This window comes from Siphateles boraxobius, unplaced genomic scaffold, assembly GCF_051911475.1.
Source record: "Siphateles boraxobius isolate OS27281-9 unplaced genomic scaffold, OSU_SipBor_1 6, whole genome shotgun sequence".
Taxonomy (NCBI): domain Eukaryota; kingdom Metazoa; phylum Chordata; class Actinopteri; order Cypriniformes; family Leuciscidae; genus Siphateles; species Siphateles boraxobius.
In genome coordinates, this window is record NW_027509186.1 from 25,962,108 (window position 1) to 25,984,370 (window position 22,263).

General features: G+C 36.9%; 2 protein-coding genes across 12 annotated transcripts in view; one reads left to right on the forward strand and one right to left on the reverse strand.

The window, feature by feature from the left end:
• Positions 1-7,991, reverse strand: part of mark4b (MAP/microtubule affinity-regulating kinase 4b) — a 38,889-nt gene extending 30,898 nt beyond the window's left edge. For 10 of the 11 annotated variants that reach the window (XM_077208492.1, XM_077208491.1, XM_077208482.1 and 7 more), the window contains exon 1: positions 7,035-7,892. In XM_077208492.1, coding sequence (XP_077064607.1) covers positions 7,035-7,085 — 51 coding nt within the window. In that variant the 5' untranslated portion in view covers positions 7,086-7,892. Of the gene's footprint in view, positions 1-7,034 lie in introns of all 11 variants that reach the window. The other variant, XM_077208483.1, reaches the window with a different exon arrangement.
• Positions 7,992-13,276: 5,285 nt separating this feature from the next.
• LOC143716503 (uncharacterized) lies at positions 13,277-20,089 on the forward strand. The gene is made up of 3 exons (XM_077209059.1): positions 13,277-13,380; positions 17,062-17,167; positions 17,543-20,089. The coding sequence occupies exons 1-3, from the start codon at positions 13,277-13,279 to the stop codon at positions 19,604-19,606; spliced, it is 2,274 nt and encodes a 757-aa protein (XP_077065174.1). The 3' UTR covers positions 19,607-20,089.
• The last annotated feature ends 2,174 nt before the right edge of the window (positions 20,090-22,263 follow it).

Genomic DNA, 22,263 nt, shown 5'->3' on the forward strand with positions numbered 1-22,263 from the left:
TATTCAATTACGTATGTATTATACATTTAGAGATGAAGTCTGTAGTTCAACAACATGCAGGAGCGGAAAGGGTTGGTTCACCCAAAAATTTTAATTCTTTCATTAATTACTCACCCTCATGTTCTTCCAAACCCGTAAGACTTTCGTTTCTTCGGAACGCAAATGAAGATATTTTTAATGAAATCTGAGCAATTTCTGACCCTCAATTGACCACTTTGACACAAAAAGTTCATAAAATTAATCGAGCGGTTTAGTCCAAATTTTCTGAAGAGACACAATCATTTTATGTTGAACAGATTGAATTTAGGATTTTTTCACATATAAACATTCATCAGCGAACATTAACAAAAGCTCAACCGAACCTGCTTGATGCATGAGAACAAACCTCTTGCAGAAGCTCAAACGTGCTGCGCAAAACGAGAATGAAGCTCATTGGTTCTTGCAGAAGCTCAAACGTGCTGCGTAACACGAGAATGAACCTCATTGGTTTTCACACGTCAAGCAAACATGCTTGAGCGTCCGTTTACCACAACTGATGTTTGCGTTGATGAATGTTTTATGTGAATAAAAGCCTAAATTCAATTCGTTCATCATATAAAGCGATCGTTTCTCTTCAGAAAATTTGGACTAATAATGGATTGTTAAACCAATCTCCTTATGACCTTTTTGAAGCTTTAAAGTGGTAGTTACATAGCGGTCAATGGAGGGACAGAAAACTCTCAGATTTCATTAAAAATATCTTAATTTGTGTTCCGAAGATGAAAGAAAGTCTTAAAGGTTTGAAATGAGGTGAGTAATGAATGACAGAATTTTCATTTTTGGGTGAACTATCCCTTTAATTATAACTGCAGATTTAAAAATATGTATTGATCTAGACCTGGTAGGACTATGCAGCACCTAAGACATAATTCCATATAATAACATGATTCTAGAGTCCCACCCCAGACTGAGACAATAGACCGCCTATCTAGCCTGCATCCTGCTCGTGGTAGGATAGAAGCACATGTGAAGGGGGTAGAGATGGGTCAGGGTCAGTCCATCCAGACACACATCCTGCTATTTCATCTTATGACTTATGCCCAAAATCCATTTACAGGGGTCTATGTCCTGCCCTGCCTTGCTCTTCCCTGTGAAGCTTTGCATTTGGCACTGCAGCAAACCAGTTTCCTCTGTGCTGATTTCCTTCACAGCGTTTCCTTGAGATTAATGCACAACAACGTGTTTTAGTCGTTCACAACATCACTATGCAATGTTGTGTTGATGTGAGATAAAAGACTGTGGGGAAACAGGTGTATGCTTGAACCAGGTGTGAAGAACCCAGCCAAAACACAAACGTGCATGGTTTCCTGTCTTGGATAGATGTTTGCTTTCCTTTTGTAACAGTTTTCTGATGTGGCTTCCAGAGTAAAAGCTTGCAACAAAGCTTTAGGCTTCCTAAACAGGTTCAGTGTAAAAGGATTTATTGGTTTATTCACTCTTTATAGGCTTATGTTCACTGACATGGAAATAAAACAAACAATATATTGACTTCTAATGCCACTTTTTGTAATGTCTACTCAAAAATGTGCTTATCTGCCATAATATTAACATGCTGCATGCAAAAACTAACATACTACGCAACCAGTGTAGCCCAATTCCCGACATGATTTGCACCATTAGCAGAGAAAGAATTTCCTCACAAGCAAAATGGACATTATAACTGAAATATACCTAAATTAAATCAAAATTCAAATTAAAATAAAGAGCTTGTGAATCAGAATCAAATTTATTCTGGAAATCAGCATCAGTACCCAGTCCTACATAATAACTGTAATTAAAGATCCATCATATCATGCAATTAATTTGATAACATTTTAGCTGAATGACAGTCCCACTTTGAGAGATTAATTTTAACAAGGATAATTCACATGGTTATGAGTTCATTGAATCAAGAGCTTGTGAATCAGAATCAAATTGAATATGGAAATCTGTATCAATATCCATTCCTGGCAATTAATTGTGATTAATTTTTCAGCATATCATGCAATTAATATGATAACATTTTTAAGTGAACTCCAATCCTACTTTGAAAGATTCATGTTAACAAGGATAATTTACATGGTTTTCGTGAGTTAATCAAATCAAGTATCGGAATAAAATTGAATCTGTAAATCTGTATATCAATAATATCCCACCTTGGCAATTTTCTGTACTAAATTATTCAGCACATCAGAATAGCATTTAATTAATTAAACACATAAAATGTTTACCTGAATGACGGTCCTACTTTGACAGGTTAATTTTAAACATTGATAACTCACATGGTTATTGTGAGATTCATATATTTAAATGAACATGCAATCTTTCTCTATTCAGCAGATGACCAACATCTAAGACACTGCCTCAACACTGACTCAGGTCTTGTGACTGAAATGATATTAGCCCCTATGCTACTTAAGTAAGTGTCTCTGCCATGAGTGAAACATCTGAATAACTAATGGTGCAGCAGTCACAGACAGGCAGCGATCCTCATGACTAGAGAGCAAAAGTCTCACCTTGGCATCAGATGAGAGAGCCAAACAAAATGCCCCAGCTGAGGCCCATCTGCTAACCGCGCTCCGCAACCCCCCTCCCCATCAACTAGTAACATAACCCCCTCATGCGCCCGCACACACATTAGCCAAATACACAAGGAGACAACATCAATATCAGTTGTCAAGAGCAACTATTGGCTTGGCAACGAAACAGGGGGTGCCACAATACTTCCACAATGACTAGCACAAAAAACATGCTGATTGTGTGATTGTCGCTCATGGTCTAAACACCCTCTTGACTCAAAAACATGCTCAGAGTTAAGAGTTCGACTAGATAACCAGGTTTACTTGTAGTAGCTGGCCAAACCAAATGATAACTGCATTGTGGTGGACAACATGGTGTATTCATTTAGGCTGTCTTGAAGACACTAATTTATACTTGACTGGATATTTACCACAGTAACATTAACAACAAACTAGTAGCGCTATGAACAAGTCATCCCACAGACTTAGACCAAACAAGAAGCAAATGCGCTTTATAAAAGATGTGCCTTCAACTTCAGTTTCTTTGTTTTCTTCACAGCAGATACAATAACCTCTTTATCAACCACTTACATGAGTGTCTAGGCCTAGGTTTCACTAGTTCCTCAAAAAAAGCCACCAGGCGTGTGGTACCCCTGCCTGTCTGAACTTTACATTGGATCAGCTTTCCTGCTTTACTGAGAAAACAATGAAAAACCAATCCTCTTAGTGACCAATCCTCTTTTGGCCGAAAGTGGAGGTATAAATGTCCAGTTACAACGATCTTTTAAAGGGTGTGATAGTGTGTTACTGTTTCTCTTGAAGGGGTCATTTTATAAATTAATTATTTGAAAGACTTTAACAACCATTTTCACCCTCTCTTAAATTTAAACAAGCTGTTTGTTGCTGCTGTCCCTTTAAGAACTCTATGGAAGGGAAATAAGAGAAAAAAACTGTTGGTTTGTTGCCGGGTGCAATATAGTTTGCATTACTCCATCATTCAACAAAAATCTCTTTTATCTTTCATTCATTCTCATTAATTCCATGCAATTTGTTCATTAAATTGTCACAGGTTCATAAAACAATCAAAATGTTACTGGTTCATAAAACAATCAAAATGTTACTATCACATTAAAATGAAGACAGATGTTGTTGAAAATAAACTTCAGCCAACACTTGGATCCTTCAGAATGATGTGCAGTGCGGTATGTGCCACACATCTAGGAACAGCACGTGGTTTTGCAGACTTGTTATTCATTCCAAGGTGCGGTCATATTAGCGAAATTTCGTAGGCAAAAAAAATCCATTGTCCATTCATTAGTAGTAGTGTATTGATAAATGAAGCACCACCCACAAAAGTCACTTTCAAACAAAGGAGATTTACAGATGTGACTGCACCTTTACTAGGGATGCACAATAAATCACTACATCAGTTATCAGCCAATATTAGAGATTTTTTATTATTATCTGTATCGGTCATTGTTAAACTTTTTAATTTAAATTTATTTTGACAAAATAGTACAATAGAGTAAAATTCCATTTATCAGCTTATCAGAATCATCCAGAATTTTAGGAATCATATTCTTCTCATATCATTAGCTCTTATATACAGAAGAATAATATTATCTATCCTTTTCCAGATTACCTCACTGTGATTGGGAGGGGAAAATCTCTAAACACTGAAAATATGTCTTGATGTGTTAGAGTGTAAAAAAACATAACAGATCAGCAATGAGGAAGTCAAATGCGTGAACAATTACGCACTTTACTAATCAGTTTCCTCTTTTGATGTTTCGACACTTCAGCATAAGTTAAACGTCCGCACAGTAGTTAACACATGAATAATTATCGTTTCAAAACAGAGATTTTTAGCTGATATATACATCATTTAAAGTGTCTGCTCCTCTGTGAAAGCTGTAAGCTTCAACACATAATCAAAATCAACATTTTCACGAATTTACAGAGTCTAGTCAAGTAAAACGAAATGATGCAATTCTAACATCTTATTTTCCACCCGTACCATTTTCTTTGGATAAGCTGTTACAATGTGATGGTTATCAAGATGGCTGCAAATACAGAAAAAATGTGACCTTGCAAATGAACATGAATTCATTTTCACATGCACTTAGATGTACTGAACATTCTGGGCTTCCTTCTTGACCCAGTCCTTGCACAACTTGAATTTGACAGACAACATAATGTTTCTCTGGCCTAAATGGAATCTGTGGATTCACTTGCAGGCTCTATGTTTTGACATCATTGTTCCACACTTGTTTCATGGCTAGACAGAGAGTTTTAATAACCTCCCAGATCGGTAGACACATTTCCTATCGTGTTTGCTTGGCTCGCCATCTCATCCTTCACATCAGGTTTCATCATTCTAGATTAGAAGGTCTCGCAGTGCCTCTGTGTGACATGCCACACTGTTGTGTCTGTGCTGGCAGAGGTGCTGGATATAACTGAAGCAAAATATGCAAACTTTTCAATTATCTTCAATCATTTATGTATCCAACCACTCCTTTTTCTTTACGTATGCATCTTTATTTTTCAGTCTATGACCATCTCCACTAGGTCGCCGTTTAGGGATCCCTTTGTGTGTTAATAGTTTTTGCATAACATATAATCCGACTTTAGATTACAGTAGCAATAAATACAAGCAATCAACTTCCTCCAAAGCAATCAAATTCTGAAATGTGATGTAACAATGTGTACAGCAGATGTATTTTACATCTCCTAAAGAACTATTTAATACTCAAGCCAGGTAAATGGACACCTGACATGAAATCTCACTTATAAAGAGCTTTGGTAACAATAAGTACACAGAACACAAGTTATGTGACAGTTTGAGGAGGAAATAGAGTTCTTACAAAATGTGTGAAAGACATATTTGCAACAGTCTACAATGATAGGCCAAAACATAAATTGCTGTTTGCCACATTATGAAAACAAATCCCAGAAACACATCTTATTCAGAAAGTTCTGCCATCAATGACTCTATATGCCTTCTAATTTACATTTCAGACTTTTCATGACTTAAAAATGTATGATGCACAAGTCAATTTGACTACTTTTTAATAAAATAAACAGGTATACAAGTTTGCAAGTAGTCAATTTTATAAACTGTGTGCTTAAATAAGGTACTCATCTAGTTTTGCTACCTTGCAAACATGTTTTTGTGTTGTTTTGATATGCTCTGCATGTTAAGAATGTTGTAATAAAATGCCGGCACCTATTAAATGTGCACATCATAAACCAAAGGCAACTTTTTAAGCTTTCAATTAAAATACAACAAAAATACTATAAACGTTATTCCATTTTGGCAAATGCACAAAGATGTCACCAAATATTCCAGACTTGGGAAGGGCAACAGATATATAGCTCTGCCTCTGAAAGCTGAATTCACACTGATTCACAAAAAAGTGGGTTTACTTTGCATCACATAAAAGTAGGCCTACACAAGTAGTAACATTTTGCACCAGGACACGAATAGGTTGCAAATGCATCTTCCACAAATTAAATCCAATAGAAGGCCTGCAAAATAGTCCCTTTCTCCATGATCTAAAAAATAAAAACGTTGTAGATATACCCTCAATAATGTCAATGTGTCATTTGTGACAGTGTTTTCAGGGAGGGGCAGGACGTTGTTAATTTTAAAATTAATGTTTTACTCAATGCAACTCCTTAGTTTATGAAATAATTGAGACGCAAGCAGCCATAAACACAACTAACAACTAACTGAGCTCCGTGATCACTTCTGGCTTCATCCCAGTGCTCTTGTCTAGCGATTACGGAGTCTTTCTGTAGACTCGAATATTTTCAATGAATCGGCTGAACTGGATCGGAACCGCACCTACTGAATTAGTTTATGATTTGTTAGCGCGGTTGTTGAGAACCGATTACTCTTTTTCGGTCCTGATAACGAACAACTGAGTAGCCTACTGATGATAAGAGCATTTGGAATGAACCGATAAATTGACAAACGGGCAAATAAAGATAGCCTACTTTAATAGCCAAATAACAGAAATATCACTAATGGACATTATAGGCTAGGCCTACTTTAAAATCGCAAAAGTATGACTGTACGGCAGTTTTATCCAAACATAAAACAAAACAATACATATTTTTTGTCAAATATAAATTAATTGTTTAACGTCAATACAAATTATAGGCCTATTTCGTTTTCGACTCTTTATGGGCTGAATCGTGGCTGCAACAACCGAACTAGGAACACATACCATTGTTGTTAAAAACGAATAGGAAAACACGTAATAAACAGCAATATGTTACTAAACAGCACATTTAATAATGTCATTCTAGAATGTCGTAATAATTACGTGATGACGTAAAGGAGTAACGTTAGCTGATAGTGTTATTTTGAACCATTTCTTTGAAGCGAACTGTTTTTAAAAGAACCGATTCACATAAACGAGTCTCACTTGCCATCGTTAATTTTGACAACAAACGTTCCAATCAAATGACGAAAGCAAGCTTTTAACTTACGTGGTCTGCATTCCTTTCGTTCCCAGGCTGTAGCGCTGCGCGTGAGGACATCGTCCCTGGAGCTTCAGCTTACAGCGATACTGGGTTTATTTCAGCAGTCCGTGAACAGTTCCTAATTGAATCAGCACAGACAGGAGAAGCAGTCCGTAGCCGAGCCAGTATCGCGAGGCTATCGCTGCCCTCTCCGACCACCAATACAGCGTTTTCCTTAAACAATCCTCATTTTGGTCAAGTTTACTTGATTCTATACGCAATGCTGATGGGATGTGAACAAAGATAAAATAAATAAATAAATAAAAAGCTATATGATGCTCATGTCTGTGAAGGCTAGCCGGAACAATAGATCATTTTGTACTTAGCTAAACGGAAATGTTCCATCCAACAGTCCATACAGTGTGTGATTTACAGAAATGTATGTTGAATCCTCAAGAATACGCCGTCAACGATTGTAGACCACGAGACAGACAGAAAGAAAACAAAAGCAGAACAGAAGAGGAAAAGAAAAAATTAGCTAACGTTACCACAGCATCAAACAGGGAAAAACATCCTCATTTTTTTCAATGAGTCTGGCTTGTCCAGAGAAAATAAACCACTCCCACGGACGCAGCGTCCCCTTCAAAGAGTCATCTGTGTACATTTCCAGGAAAACAATATATTAATAAATAAACAACAGCGGATAGCCTACAATACGAAATACAATGTATTAAGCGTATCTCGAGCACACTCCCGTCCCGACAAAGACAACTGAACAATATCCTTTTCGAAGAGGCAGGGAATGTCAATGTTCCCAAACATAAAAACTGTAACGTTACAGTCGCTGTAAAACGTTCATCCCCAGCAGCGTGTGACACTGGCATCAAGGAAGGACGTCAGGAGAAAGAATAGGCTGGGCAGGGCTGCGGCGGACGCTCACACACACCCTTCCCCCATGGTCCTAAACACACTGCCTGTTCATTCAAGTAGCAGACCCATGGCCAGACAAACAGGGTTGCCGAATAAATGTGCACCACTCCTCCAGCTGGTCACTGTACGCTAGTACTTTCTGGTCCTGGAAACTTGATTCAAAACAAAAGGCATCTGCATAATATAATAATAATCTGCATAAAATATATATGAATGTTGATTAATCTTCTACAATGCTAAATTTAAAATAAAATGAGGATGTGAACAATATTGAGAAATGCATTAACCGAAATGCATTAACCCCGATTCTATTTTTTTTTTTTTTTAAAAGGTTTTTCTATATCAGGAAACCTGAAAAATGTATAACAGTTTCCAAAACATTATTAGCTGTTTAAACCGTTTTCAACTGATAATAATAAGAAATATTTCTTGAGCACCAAATCAGACAAAATATTATGATTTCTGATGGATCATGTGACACTAAAGGATTGGCTGCTGAAAATTCAGCTTTGCCATCACAGGAATAATATTTTTTATTTTTTATTGTAATAATATTTCAATCACTGAGGATTGACCACAGGTTCTGGGGAGTTGCCTGCCACGGTACACGGATCCAAAATTTAAATGCAATGATCTCCGAGCCACTTCTTTATCACTCTTGCCTTGTGACATGTTGCTCCATCATGATATAGAATGCACAGATCATCACCAAATTGCTCATGAGTTTAAGAATTTGCATTATGTGTTTTGGTTTGAACAGAGGAAAACATAGGCAAAAAGGAACAAGATAAAGATCTAATATCCTAACTAAAATTATTTGGGCTGTGATTGATTAAAGCAATGTTGCTTCAGATCATGATGATAGTACTAATTGTTTCAGTCGTTTGATTTTATATGACTCTTGTTGTGTTGCACAAGCTAATGCTTAACAAAACAGGGTAACATATTGACTTGGTATAGCCTACTACAGCATAGGCTACTTGCCAAATTGCTGATGAAATTCATATTTCTTATTCATGCAGTTTCTTTTACCAGTAAATGTGTTATTAGCTCAAAATAATTATGAATATTTATTTGCCAACTGTTTGATTTTGAGTCCGTTTTGTTGGTTTAATTGTGTTTTAAACAAATTATTTACTGGAAGAACAAACCTGTCCCGAATAAGGTCTACACAATATTAGTCAATTAAAATCAATATTTTAGTTCACGAGCAGAAAATTCTATATTTATTGGACTATGCCGGACATTAACTGAAAAATAAACTACTAAAATATGCGTTTACTGTCCAGTCCTAACAATATGTCATGAATATACTTCTGAATGAGTAAAAGCCATCATTCAACTGCGCCATCTGTTGTTCAATTATGGGCAGTACAGTGAATTAATTAATTTCCCTATATTTTGTCAGGCAGTGAATAAAGAGCTTTCACATATTTTTAAAAATGTATGTAAAAACAAAGAAAGTGGCTAGAACACTATGCGCTGGGTTAATTTCTTAATCAAACGTGGGTTTAGCCTGTTGGGTTATTGTTTTGGGTTATGTGTTCCATGGTTGTGGAACCAGGGGTCCAGTGGCTGGGTCATGCTCTTTCCGCTATGAAAAACCCGGGAAAAAACACAGACAGACAGCACATGCACATCACGTGTTTCGGCAGCACACCTGAACTAGAACCAGCAACATTTCGGTGGAAAAGAATGGTTGATCACACGTGTGTTAAAATTTTACTTTTTAATGTTGACTGTTTGTTTCGAAAAATTTAAATGTTGGTAAAATTGTATAGGTACATGAATTTAAAAAAAAAACTATGAAATACGTATTTAAAACTGTATTCAACCAACATAAAGTACATAGGCCTATCGTGTAAACAGAAGTGTAATGTAGGCCTACTTTACATATTTTTACAGAATTTAAGTCAATCTGAAAATTTTAACCCATGATGAGGTGCAAAAAAAAATTAATCCTGTAAACATGAACTAGTATAAATCAACCCATGATGCTGAGTTAAATTAACCACCCATTCTCGGTTGTCTGGTTTAAACTGGGCTGCTAACATTTGAGTTCGGGCTAGGGAGGGGGATGCTGGTTTGTCACAAATTTCACAATTTGATTAATAAGCTTGTGATTTTATTTCGATCTCAATACAATATAGATTAATTTAAAATAAATTATATATATATATATATATATATATATATATATATATATATATATATATATATATATATATATATATATATATATATATATAGTCTATATCTCAAGGAACAAAAATCTCTCAACTAATGTTGTAAACTATGCAGGAACCCTGTCAGTTGGTACATTATTATTAAAGGTTAAAATTGCATATACGTAAGGTAGTTTTTATTAATTACATTAATATTAAAGGTTAAAATTGCACAAGGCAGTTTTTATTTTGCCTTATAACAACATTATAATAATAACAACCTTTTTTAATGGTATTAGAGTAAAAATAGGCTATAATAAATATGTGATATAATGCATATTTTTGCAAAATGATCCTCAGGTTAAATGTTTTGTCGCTAACTACAATTTATGTGTAACATGAGTCCACTAAGGCGAGTGAGAACCCAAGTGCAGTTTAATCAATCCAAACATGAACAAAATACTAAATAACTCTTAATTTTGAGTTGGAACCAGACATTCTGAAAGATGAAGTCATTGCAATAAAAGCCCTATCCAGAAATAAGGCGCCAGGATCTGTTAACATACCAATAGAGCTTATCAAGCCTTCTGAAACAGACATAGAGACACCACCCACTGTAGCAATTATCGAACAGTCACGCTCATACCTCATGCTAGTAAGATTCTACTGAAGATCCTTCAGTGGGGACTACAACCATACATCGAGAGAGAAATGCCAGAAGAGCAAGCAGGTTTCAGAAAAGGTAGAGGAACCCAAGACATCACAGCAGATGTAGTGGATATTAGAAAAGGCCAAGGAATAGAAGAAAAGCCTCTACTTATGCTCTATTGATTACAGCAAGGCCTTTCACTGTGTGGATCACCAGAAACTCTGGGTGAATCTAAAGAACATGGACGTTCCAAACCATCTGATCATTCTAATGAAAACTCTTAATATCGAGCATGAAGCAACAGTTCTAACAGAATTTGGAGAACAAACGGGCAAATAAACAAATTGAGACAAATTGATTTGTGGTGCTGGAGAAGAGTCCTTTCAATTCTATGGAGAGTGAGAACAACAAACAAATTTGTGCTGAAAAAAAATATTCAAGCCAGCTATGTCACTACAATCACGGATAATCAAATTATGGCTAGCCTACTCTGGACACTCAATTAGGAGGGAACAATCAATGGAGAAGGACATCATGATTGGAAAGACCGATGGATCAAGACGAAGGGATTCGCAATTCGATGGATTGAAAATCTTAACAACAGCAGAGAAGACACTGGTAGGGATGGCTGACGCGAAACAGTCGTTCCGAAGCTTTGCGAGATCCCGAAGCGCAGAGGTTTCGAAACACTGATCCGAAGCGTGATTCAAAACACCCATGTCACGTGACTACGGCTAAATGAAGCTTCTGAGTGTTTCAACAGGTGGCGTGCTCCGCCGATTCAGCGTTTGATTGACTTGGTCGGGAACAGACCACACAATCGTTCATCTGTATAAAAAATGAAGTCAACTCATCTTGACCTCATGGGTTTTTGTGAGAGGATTTTTTCAAAGACTGGAGAAATTATCTGTTAAAAAAAAGGTAGTCTAAATCCTTCCAAAGAAGAGAAATTAATATTTTTCATAAGAATCTCTAAAAATTGAGACATTGTGGCTTGATGTATTTTATTAATATTCATTTTTCAGGACCAAAATAACATTCTGCACAGTGAGGAGCCTACAGGTCACAAGCTTCACTGATCGCAATTCGTTCCTTCTATCAAGCAGCTCGCATCCTAGTGCCCTATAGAACGGCCTGCCTAAGAGTCAATTCTTAAAATGACAAAACAAGCAGTTAGTAATCCAACAATTTACACAGATTCACCAAATGCAATGAATTTTATAAAATATTTAATGATCATTGCCATCAGCAGCTCAGTCAAATCTTTGGCCAAGAAGGGCAACACTGGGTCATCAGTTTGGAACTTTGTCAAGAAGGGGTTGAAAGTTCTTGCAATTGCAAGAAAAAAACTGGAGTTTTGCAATAATGAAAGGATCCTTTTGTGCAGCTACTATGGTGTCATATGAAGCTGTGCAGGGGACTGGAACCTTCTTTTTCTCTGCAGCATCCACATACGTCTTCAGCACTAGCCAAACTTCAACTGCCCTTTCCGCCACGGGAACGTTTTCCACCCATCTATGGCCACAAAATGGTATGGGAAAGCAGGAGGACCCAGTCAGGCTAGTGAAATCTTCTCTCCTGGCAGGAACATTATGAAAGAGGAAGTGCATGGCTCGCAGTAGTTTTTCCAACTGCCACATAGTAAAGCCTGCCTTTAAAGCATTGTGGACAGTGTGAAGTCCACAGCTTCCAACAGTGACAACCTGGGGACCTCCATAGAGCTCTGCATGTTCTTCCAGGAGTAGATCCACCAACTTGAAATTCACATTGGGGCCATCCATTCCAACTGATAGCAGTTGCCTCATATTCAATTGTGTGACACATTCCTGTGAATCGACACCAGGAGAAAATCGGTTATAAGTTATCATTCAGACACAGTAAAATAGATTTCAAAATTCACAAGGGTTGGTTAAGGAGAAGCATTACTGCATACACATTTTATTTCAAATAATAATTGGTAATTCAGCAATTAAATTATTTAGTGTTTTTATCCAACAACAAAACCTTAGCCAAATATTACATTTCTATAACTGTGATAAGTTGTTGAATTTAACAAAATACTAAAAACATAATTTTCTTGTACCTTGGAGCTATACCCCACAGGTCAATAAATGCAGGTGGGCCTTCATGTTTCATTCAAGTAACTGCAGGACTTTGGCCAATTTTATTATTTTGTGTAACCAACAGTAAATTAGCCAACATCATCCTATAATATACAAAATCTTTGTGAATAAATAACTCTTCAAATGAGTGATCACAGGATACCACGTAAGTAGGGCTATATAAAAAAAGAACTTACCTTTATGTGATGCAACAAATCTTCGGCCCTTCAATGTCCCAAAAACTGAGATCCAAAGTATCTGGATTGGACACGGTCATCCTCCCAGTATCGAACATGGATGTCAAGCTGTTTTTTCTTTGACGCCTGATTGAGGCTCTCATCAAACATCAACACGAATGGCCCAGCCTTGTTGATGGCATCAACAAGCTGTTTTTTGAAGAACGATGCTAATCCAAATCTGATGATGTACCCGGTTTTGTCTTTACCACACGTGAATGACTTTGCGATGTCAGAGTCGGGAAACATTTCTTTTAACAGCTCCGAAATTCCTTCATTGGAGTTCAATGAGTGATGTTTAACTGCAGTGTTCAGACACCACAGAGCCTCCGCGCGCAGTGTTGGTGTGGCGCCCATGGCCACCCGGAGGTCAGACGTTGCTGGAGCCATAGCGTTGGCCAGTAGGCCTACAGTAGCACTAATTTGCGGCGGTGGTGGTGGAAGTGCAGCCGCACAGACAGCTGAGATTGGTAGAATTAACTGCTCTCTCCGAGCACACATTCCATTTTTATGTTTAGTGGATTGCATTTGCGACCGAAGTGCGTTAGCTTGCATCCAGTTGACATTGATGTTTTTTTTACACACCGAACAATAAGCCTGTCTGTTATTCCCTACTACAGGCCTGAGCCAGTCCTTAAACGCTGGATCGTTCACCAAGCTATCAGAAAACTTGCATTTGCCCATGAAGACGACGATGGTTGTCCAGTTGTTGAAGATATGCCTTGGAAGCAAGTCTAAAATAAAAAGTAAGCCAGCCACTTCTGTTGAGTGCGCAGTGTTCTGAGATGATGCCGAACAACCACTGAATATGACGTCAGCATCAAACATAAGTTGAGACGGAGACGAAAGATCTTTGATTATGTGCCCAGATATGCTAAAGCCCATATTTAAACGAACTAACGCGAACGCAGATAGAATTTCAATCAGAATAGGACACCTGATAGTCTGAAAAAATAATACCTAATTTGGAAAAAATAATACCTCTGGAGACCACATTTGACACTTTTAAATGGCCTTAAATTTGACAATTTTGATTTATCACTTTTTAATACTTTTTAAAACCCCGCGGACACCATGTCAAGCCAACAACCCACTGTCTGTTCCACATTTTTAACACACATGCTGAGCAACAGCCTTTTTGTTTTCTCACTGCCCTGTTCAACTGATTCCCGCACCACACTCACAGGCTTGAGGTGCTCAATGTTCCCTCACCTGGAAAATCATGATATTTGATCAGTTTCTCTATGTCCTGCATACATTTCCCCCCATAATTTTTTCTCATTTGACAGAAAACCGGTGTATCATATTTGGAAAGCTTGCTTTGAGACTTCCCCATACTGACTGTTTCTATTTCTCTGTGGATTTCCCGTTCGATGCACGTCTAATAATCTGTCGGACGTCTCCAACAGATCGGTTAACCTAATTCTCAGAGGACTCGCCTTCTTTCAGAAATCTGTTGGCCTAAATGTACAGGTAGGTCTCAATTTCCATCCGAGAGCCTCTTGTACTCGTCCAGATTTAGTTAACCCAATTTGCCTATATGTGCATGAAATATCTTGACCTACCCGTAGGTCTCAATTAATTCCAGATATAGCGAGAACTCGCATCCGCATGAAATATATTGACCTAAACGTAGGTCTCAATTAATTCCGGACACCTCGTGTACTCGCACCACAGAAAAACAGTCTCAGTCACTATGGTCTACCCATTTTTTTATACCCAAAAGAAAAATAAATTTAGCCGCCTCTTACCAGAGATGTTTGGGTTGCCACGGGTTCATTTTCATTCAATTCATTTCCAGTGGAGTTTCTCCTGGCCCTGATGCGGTCGGTCCCTCTCTCTGAAGTTTACGAGGTAGAGCTGGAACTTCTCAGTCCATGTGGCCAAACACTGTCTGCTCTCAGGTCCAGATGGCACTTCCAAAGGAATCGCACTATTCTGACTAGAAATTGTTGTGGCAAAAATTAATCATCAAACCATCATCACTGCGTACGAGACCCTCTGAAACAAACTGTCTTCTAAAAAGTATTTATTCTTGCAAGAAGGAGTCATTACACAGAAGTTACGCTGTAGTGTGAGTGAGACACCAGACAGGAAACAATGGGCAGCCTTAATACCATTTTCAAGGTCTCACACACACACATGCATCAGTTCACAAACATATATGCTCTTATACATAATGATCAATTAAAATTTTCTATTACATCTTTATTATTATTGTTATATTTATCTTTGTCTCTGGGTGAACACACAGAAAGCTGGCTGTCAGTGTGCGAGTAGGCCTACTGAACTTGAGTTCTCTTTCATGGCATACTGCACTTTTATTAACTATTTTTAATATCAAACACATCTCTTTATTACTCATTTACCCATGATTCTTTATCATTCTAACAAGTCAATAACTCCTGACCACTAAAAGCTGCCCAGATATACTGTATTTGCATACCCCGATATATAAACCATACAGAAAAAGTTCAATCAATTTACATATCATCGCCAACATATGTTGTCATATCACTGAGCCATAGCAAACAGTAATGCTTAAATGTTAATGAACTCATTTGACTAGATAGTTGATAAAAACAAATTCTGACCGAAATAAAACAAAAAACTATCAAGACTGACTGGCTCTAATGTCCAGTGCTAGTGCTAATGCTATTTTCCCCTTGATAGTGGTCTTTTTTCCCTTCATTTTTATTAAAAGCAAATCTGAACGGTGTTCCATTCTAACCTTAATCAGTAAGTAAAATTGACCTTGACATCCTCACCTATGCTGCCTTCACATATTGAAATTACTGTGAATGAGTTTCCTACTTGGAAATTGGACATGAACGACGCCCTTGCCATATTTACTACGGGGAAGCTCACAGATAATTTTTATACCCAAGTTTCCGAGTTAGGTATGCCATAAACTTTAAAAATGGTGGAGGGGAAAACAGTTATTGCTGTGACAGGAATGCTTTTTTTTCCCACAAAAGCTAGATCACCTTGTTGTTAAAGTAGTACATATAGTAGTGCAATAACCATTTCAAGCATTCTGTATGTTTTATACACAGCAAAACAGCATGTATTTGACTGAAAATCCAGAATCGTCAACTAGCTGACTATATAGATAGATCTGTAAATGTGTATAATGGTTTTCAACAAATTAGATAATTTTATTCAAAATTAAATATCTTCAATAGATTTTGGCTTTAATAAGATTTCCCCAAGAAACCTGGTGTCCTCATGATTTCTATTCTTTCCAACAGCAAACAACAAAAAATCACAAATTGGAAGTACAGTAGAACATTTCTGATGTGAACTAGTTGATACAGGAAATCAGCAGCCTATTAAAGAGGTTGACTGCCAAAAAGTATTTTATGTATTTTGAAAATACAACAATTCTAAGATTAAATGCATTTCAATACAAAATACATTTGATTTTTTTCAAAGGCTTTTAAATACAAAATATAAAATAGTATTTTGTATTTCAAATGCATATTGTGAGCGTGTGAAATGAAATGCGTGTTGTCAGCCCTGGTTTACATAACCCACGGTTGGGTTTGTCCATAATTGAAATTGGGTTATTTTTAACCCAATGCTTTTAGAGTGACAAGGACTAAATCTGCTTGTAAGCAGGACTCTATTACTATACCCTAACTGATGATCTTCTAGAGCAAAACTGTTTTATACACACACACACAGACACACACAGACACAGACAGACACAGACAGACACACACACATATATATATATATAATAGTATCAATGAAATACTTGATATAAACATTTATATCAAGTATTTCATTAAAAACTAGCAGTAATTGTCAAACAGTTTTAATTTCCGTTCATATGGTTTTGAATTGCAACTTTTGTATTTGTTAGGTTTCCTCAAGCTGTGGTGAGATTTTAGTTGCGTCCATGTGGTTGGTGAAATATTTTTTTTCAAGTACCTATCGCATGTGACATCAGAGATAGGATCTTCTAAGCTCAGTTGTTCTGCTGACAGGTCTTTTTTTACCTTATGCTATTGTGATACTGTGCATTTTATATCTTTCACAACCATTCTGTTTTGCAGGTCGACTCTTTCTGCAGGTAAGTGTCTACATGCATAAAGAGCAACTTAAAAGAAATATCAAAGTTGCTGATGATTTATATATATATATATGTATGGGACATCATTTTTTTGTGACATTTATGTGTTACCATACAACATTTTTATTATTCGATTTTGTAATATGATAGATTATTGATAATTTCTAAAAACTAATAAAAAATTAGCTAATTGATAGTTGAGAATGAATATTCTGCTATTTTATTTAATTAAAATGTTCTATCTCAGCAACAAAGCATTAAATACTTTCATCCTGTCTCATAACTCGCTATAATTTGTTTAAAATGAAAGTGAGAACATTTGAATACATGCCCGGTTTCACATAGTGTCACAATGTAACTTGTGGATTTCTTTAGGTCTTGCAGATCACATCGTTAAAAATGTTTTGGCCCTTATCAGTGGTTCTGGCTCTCATCTCAGTGGTTGATGCCTGTCCAATACCATGTAAATGTGAAGATATTGACATCATAAATTGCTCAAGCCAGAAACTTCTGGAGGTCCCTTATCTGCCTCAGGGTACCAGGCAATTATATGCTACAAATAACATGATTGAAGATCTCCCAAATAAAGGTTTAGAAGAATTGTTGGTTCTCGACCTCACCAAGAATGTCTTCAATATGTCACTGAATACCAACTGGAAGAACATGAGCAGACTTTCAAAGCTATTTCTGAGTGGAAATGGACTGAGTACATTAGGACCAAGACAATTTCATGGGTTGCTGAACCTCCAAGTGTTGGATCTCAGTGACAATAACATTACAGCTCTTCCTCAGATGCTTCTATATGGTCTGACCAAGCTTCAAATCCTCAATTTGAATATGAACAAGATATTTAGTTTATCTTATGGGGTCCTGGAGGGAGCTCCTGCCCTTATGGACCTCCAACTGAGAAATAACATGATCAAGATGATCGAGGTGGATGTGTTTGAGAACTGCACCCATCTAGCTAAACTCTATCTGTCAATAAACCACCTAAAAAGTGTAGGCAATGGGAGTTTTAAGGGTGCCATAAGGCTACACCACCTCGATCTTAGTCGAAATAAACTAAATTCCATACCTACCGGTGTCCTTCAGGATACTTCAAACCTGACTAGCCTCCATCTTCAAAGAAATTCCATAACTTCAATTCCTGAGGACATTTTCTTTAAGGTTCCAGCACTAAGGCATTTGGATATGAGTCATAATGCTCTTGTTTCTATGTCTGACGGTTCCCTCAGAGGTCTTTCACAGTTGGGCGCATTGGATTTGAGTTTCAATAAGTTAGGGACACTTACGGCACATGTGTTTCAAGACTTGGGGAAGCTTGAGAACCTTAATTTGTATCACAACAATCTGTTGTCCCTTCCGAACATCTTGTTTAACAACTTAAGCAGGGTAACTGAGCTCCTGCTGGACAACAATAATATCTCTGCTATTCCACTAGACCTCTTTTACCCACTTTCAGCATTGCAAGATCTACAATTGGACAACAATCGCATTTCGGAGCTCCACTCACACACGTTTATGAAGCTGAAGAAGCTTAAGTATCTTGATCTTAGCAACAACACCCTCGTGAAGATTCCCAAGTGCCTCTTCAGAAGGACACATCATATGATGGATCTCAATCTGGAGAACAATCATATACGCTCAATTCCAAAGTTGTCCTTTAAATATTTAGTCAAACTACGGACTCTGAAACTCAGCAACAACCACTTGGCAAGACTACTTACAGGGCTACTGACTAGCCTTAGTTGTTTACGGGAGTTATGGCTGAACAACAACCAGATAGAAACCATCCCTATTGGATTTTTCACAGGTCTTATGGACCTGAGGGTTCTAGATGTGTCCAACAATAAGTTGCATTTCATCTCCTCTGATATCTTCAAAGATCTGTTCAAACTAAAAGAGCTGGATCTGAGCTTTAATACTCTCAAAAAGCTTCCAGATGACATCTTCACATCTTTGAGAAGTCTCACAATGCTCCACCTGCAAAACAACCAGCTGACACATTTGCCCACCAAAGTGTTTTCTGCTCTAGCCAATTTGGAAGAGCTCCATTTGGACAGAAACCAACTCCAGCATATTCATCCAGCACAGTTTCAAGGCTTAGTAAAATTACGTGAACTCGATATTAAATTTAATCAACTGCGCTCATTGGAAAATGGGACTTTGATGCCTTTAGGAAAACGAACACTTATCCATCTTGACGGGAATCCATGGAATTGCTCTTGTGTGTCTATTCTGTATCTAAGTCAGTGGTTTAACAATAATACTCAGTTGGTAAAACCTACACCTATGTGCTCCAATGGCCAGAATCTCTCCTACCCAGCTCTTTTCCCATCATTGTTATCAAAGCATTGCACAAGTTCAGCCTGTTTCTCTTTAAATACAGAGAAACTGATGGTTCTTATGGTTTTCTTTCAGGGTTTGCTTTTCTTATGAAATTGCTGTGCTATGCTAAACGACAATATGTTTGGTTAAAGTGATGAGAAAAAACCCCACCACAGCTTCCGTGCAAAGGATTAATGCTCTTAACATATCTGAAGTGCAAATGTTCATCAGAGAACATGACTATATTTCATAAAACACTGAAAAATTATGTATCTGAGATTTAATGTTTTACATTATTATTCCATAAAATAAACTGCTACGCTGAATATTTGCAGCCAATTCTCAGAGTATGTGACAAGACAAAGCGTTTAAAGAGGCCACATGCTGATGCTGCAAGAGGGGATTTCCATTTACCCGTTTCAGAAACCAGATAATCAGATTCGTATGCACGCACTCATCTGAGTGTTTTTGAGAACTGCATCTCAAAGCAAAGGTGTACAACTGGTTATAAACTGTGGTTGTTTGTCTGAAAAACTAGTTGGATCAGATTTGTCTTCATATTTATTTTAATTTTAAATTCATTTATTTTTTTCAGATTTCGCCATATAGACGTTTTTTGTTTCTCTTAATTTTATCGGCCCAAGCTTGTCAGTAAAAATTGTTCTTAGGATGACAAGAAACTTACAACTAGGATATTAATTCATATTTATGGATACATTAGATTAATTTGTAACTTCTGTACATCTGACAACTGTTTTGTCTGTTTAGACTACCCCTTTTTCAAAATAAAATCCCTGTAGCTTTTAAGAAACAGATAGAAATAATGTTCAGGTAACAAGTAATAATGTAACTTAGGTAGAGGCTAGCTATAATGGAAGATTAAGTCTATTCAGGAAGGGTGGAAGATAAGGAAATGCATTGAAACATCTATATCTAAATTATATTTGAGTAGTTTTTGTTTTGTTTTTAAGTTTCTCAGTGTAGAAGATTTTCAAAGAAGTATCACTTTTTTTTATTGAGAGGAATAATTAAACATCTAGGAAATTAATATAGAGAAAGTCAGAATACCACTACTAATAATATTTTGACTTTCGTGTGACCAAGTCAGTTTTATTAATACAGCACTGCCTTAACTAATATTCAAGCATCTAAATTCAAAATGACTATGGGTCAAATTAAAACAGCACAGTTGTTACAATCCATGCAACCAACTAGAACCAAGACACATGATATTGTAGGCTATATTTTATTATGTGAATAAATCAATTCCATAAATTAAAATATAGCATTATATGCATGTTGCTCACATCCTTAAAATTGTTCTTAAATTGAATTGAAAAAAGAAAAAGAAAAGAAACACTGTCTTTAATTGAATGTTCTGATTTGATTAGAACAAGATCACAATCTTATCACAAAAAATTTTCATGTTGGTTTTTAAAGGGGTGGTAAAACACATTTTTTCAAAGGCTTGATTGTGTTTGTGGGGTGCACTGTAACATGTGTTCATGCTTCGTTTTTAAATTTTAAATTATTTTTCATATATTTTACCTTTATTCTACACTGCTCTGTGTAGAAACGGTGCCCCTCCTTGTAAAAACGGTCTGATGGTTTCCAGGTTCTATGAAGCCAGTCCCTCAAAAATACGCAAAGGGCTCAGATTGGTTAGCTGGCCCAGTGTGTTGTGATTCGCTAACCGACTAGTGCAAGTTTTCAGGAAATGTCACGCCCCTTACCTTTACCGTTAGTTTGTGCTTTGGTGTATTATAAACGATGGCGTCAATAAAACCATACCAATTTGAGCCCGAATCAGACCCAGAGAATGTTAGTGAAGATGATCGAGCAGAACCTGTTCAAGAACGGCTGTTAAACGACGTTTCAGAAAGGTTTGTCTTTTGTTGTCTCATTACCTTTTAGGTACGCTGTTATTTAATTGTACTAATTATTATAGTATTACAAACAAAATAAGCTTCATAATCAAGAATTTCATATAATCGTTCTAACAAATTATACTACAGTCCTCAAAGGGATTTTTTTGAGTAAAGACTGCGGATCTATAGTGATCATTACTGACTGAATGGCACCGTTACTTTTGTATTTTTAGAACGATTGTAGCCAAATATCTCTCGACAGAACTATTAACCCAAAACGAACATTAAACATTGGATTTACTACAGTAGCCATATCAAACACAGAACCATGTTTAGCATGCCTGTAGATAAACAAGTGATAAACAATACATAAAAGCTCTAATCAAAGAATAATTTACACTAATTCCAAGTTCGCTATTGAGATTTAAAAAAAGTTTCCAACGTAACGTTAGGTGCTTGTCAGATAACGTTAAGTAGGAATGAGCATTTAACAAGCTGGTTTGCAGAGCCAAACAGCGTTTTCATTTGTTTACTTCCTTGCTACAACGTACAACTAACAATACAAACTATTACAGGAAAACACATTGATGAAAAATAAATCATACTTACAGGTTGTGGCCCGTAAATAACAGCTTCTGTTCTTAAAGTTGGAACTGCTCCATCTTTCAGGACAAGCCGTTGTGCGAATCCTGCATTGAACTCGCCAAGATTGTGGAAGCTTTCCTACGTAAAATGTGCAGCACAGAGAGCGAGATTTGGGTAATAATTAACCATTTATTCCTAACTCCCGTGACCCTAGGAAGGCTGCAAAGTGGACCTGCAATGATGAAAATAACAGCGTTTCGACGACATTGCGGCGGCAACAACACTCCTATACCACAATAACTCTTCTCCAACGCA

Bases quoted from the DNA above. Each gene is read 5' to 3' on its own strand.
- LOC143716503 (XM_077209059.1), top strand. From the start codon at position 13,277: ATGTACCCGGTTTTGTCTTTACCACACGTGAATGACTTTGCGATGTCA. The intron at 13,381-17,061 runs GTGATGTTTAAC...GGATCTTCTAAG, and splicing joins CCTTCATTGGAGTTCAATGA to CTCAGTTGTTCTGCTGACAG. The intron at 17,168-17,542 runs GTAAGTGTCTAC...GGATTTCTTTAG, and splicing joins CAGGTCGACTCTTTCTGCAG to GTCTTGCAGATCACATCGTT.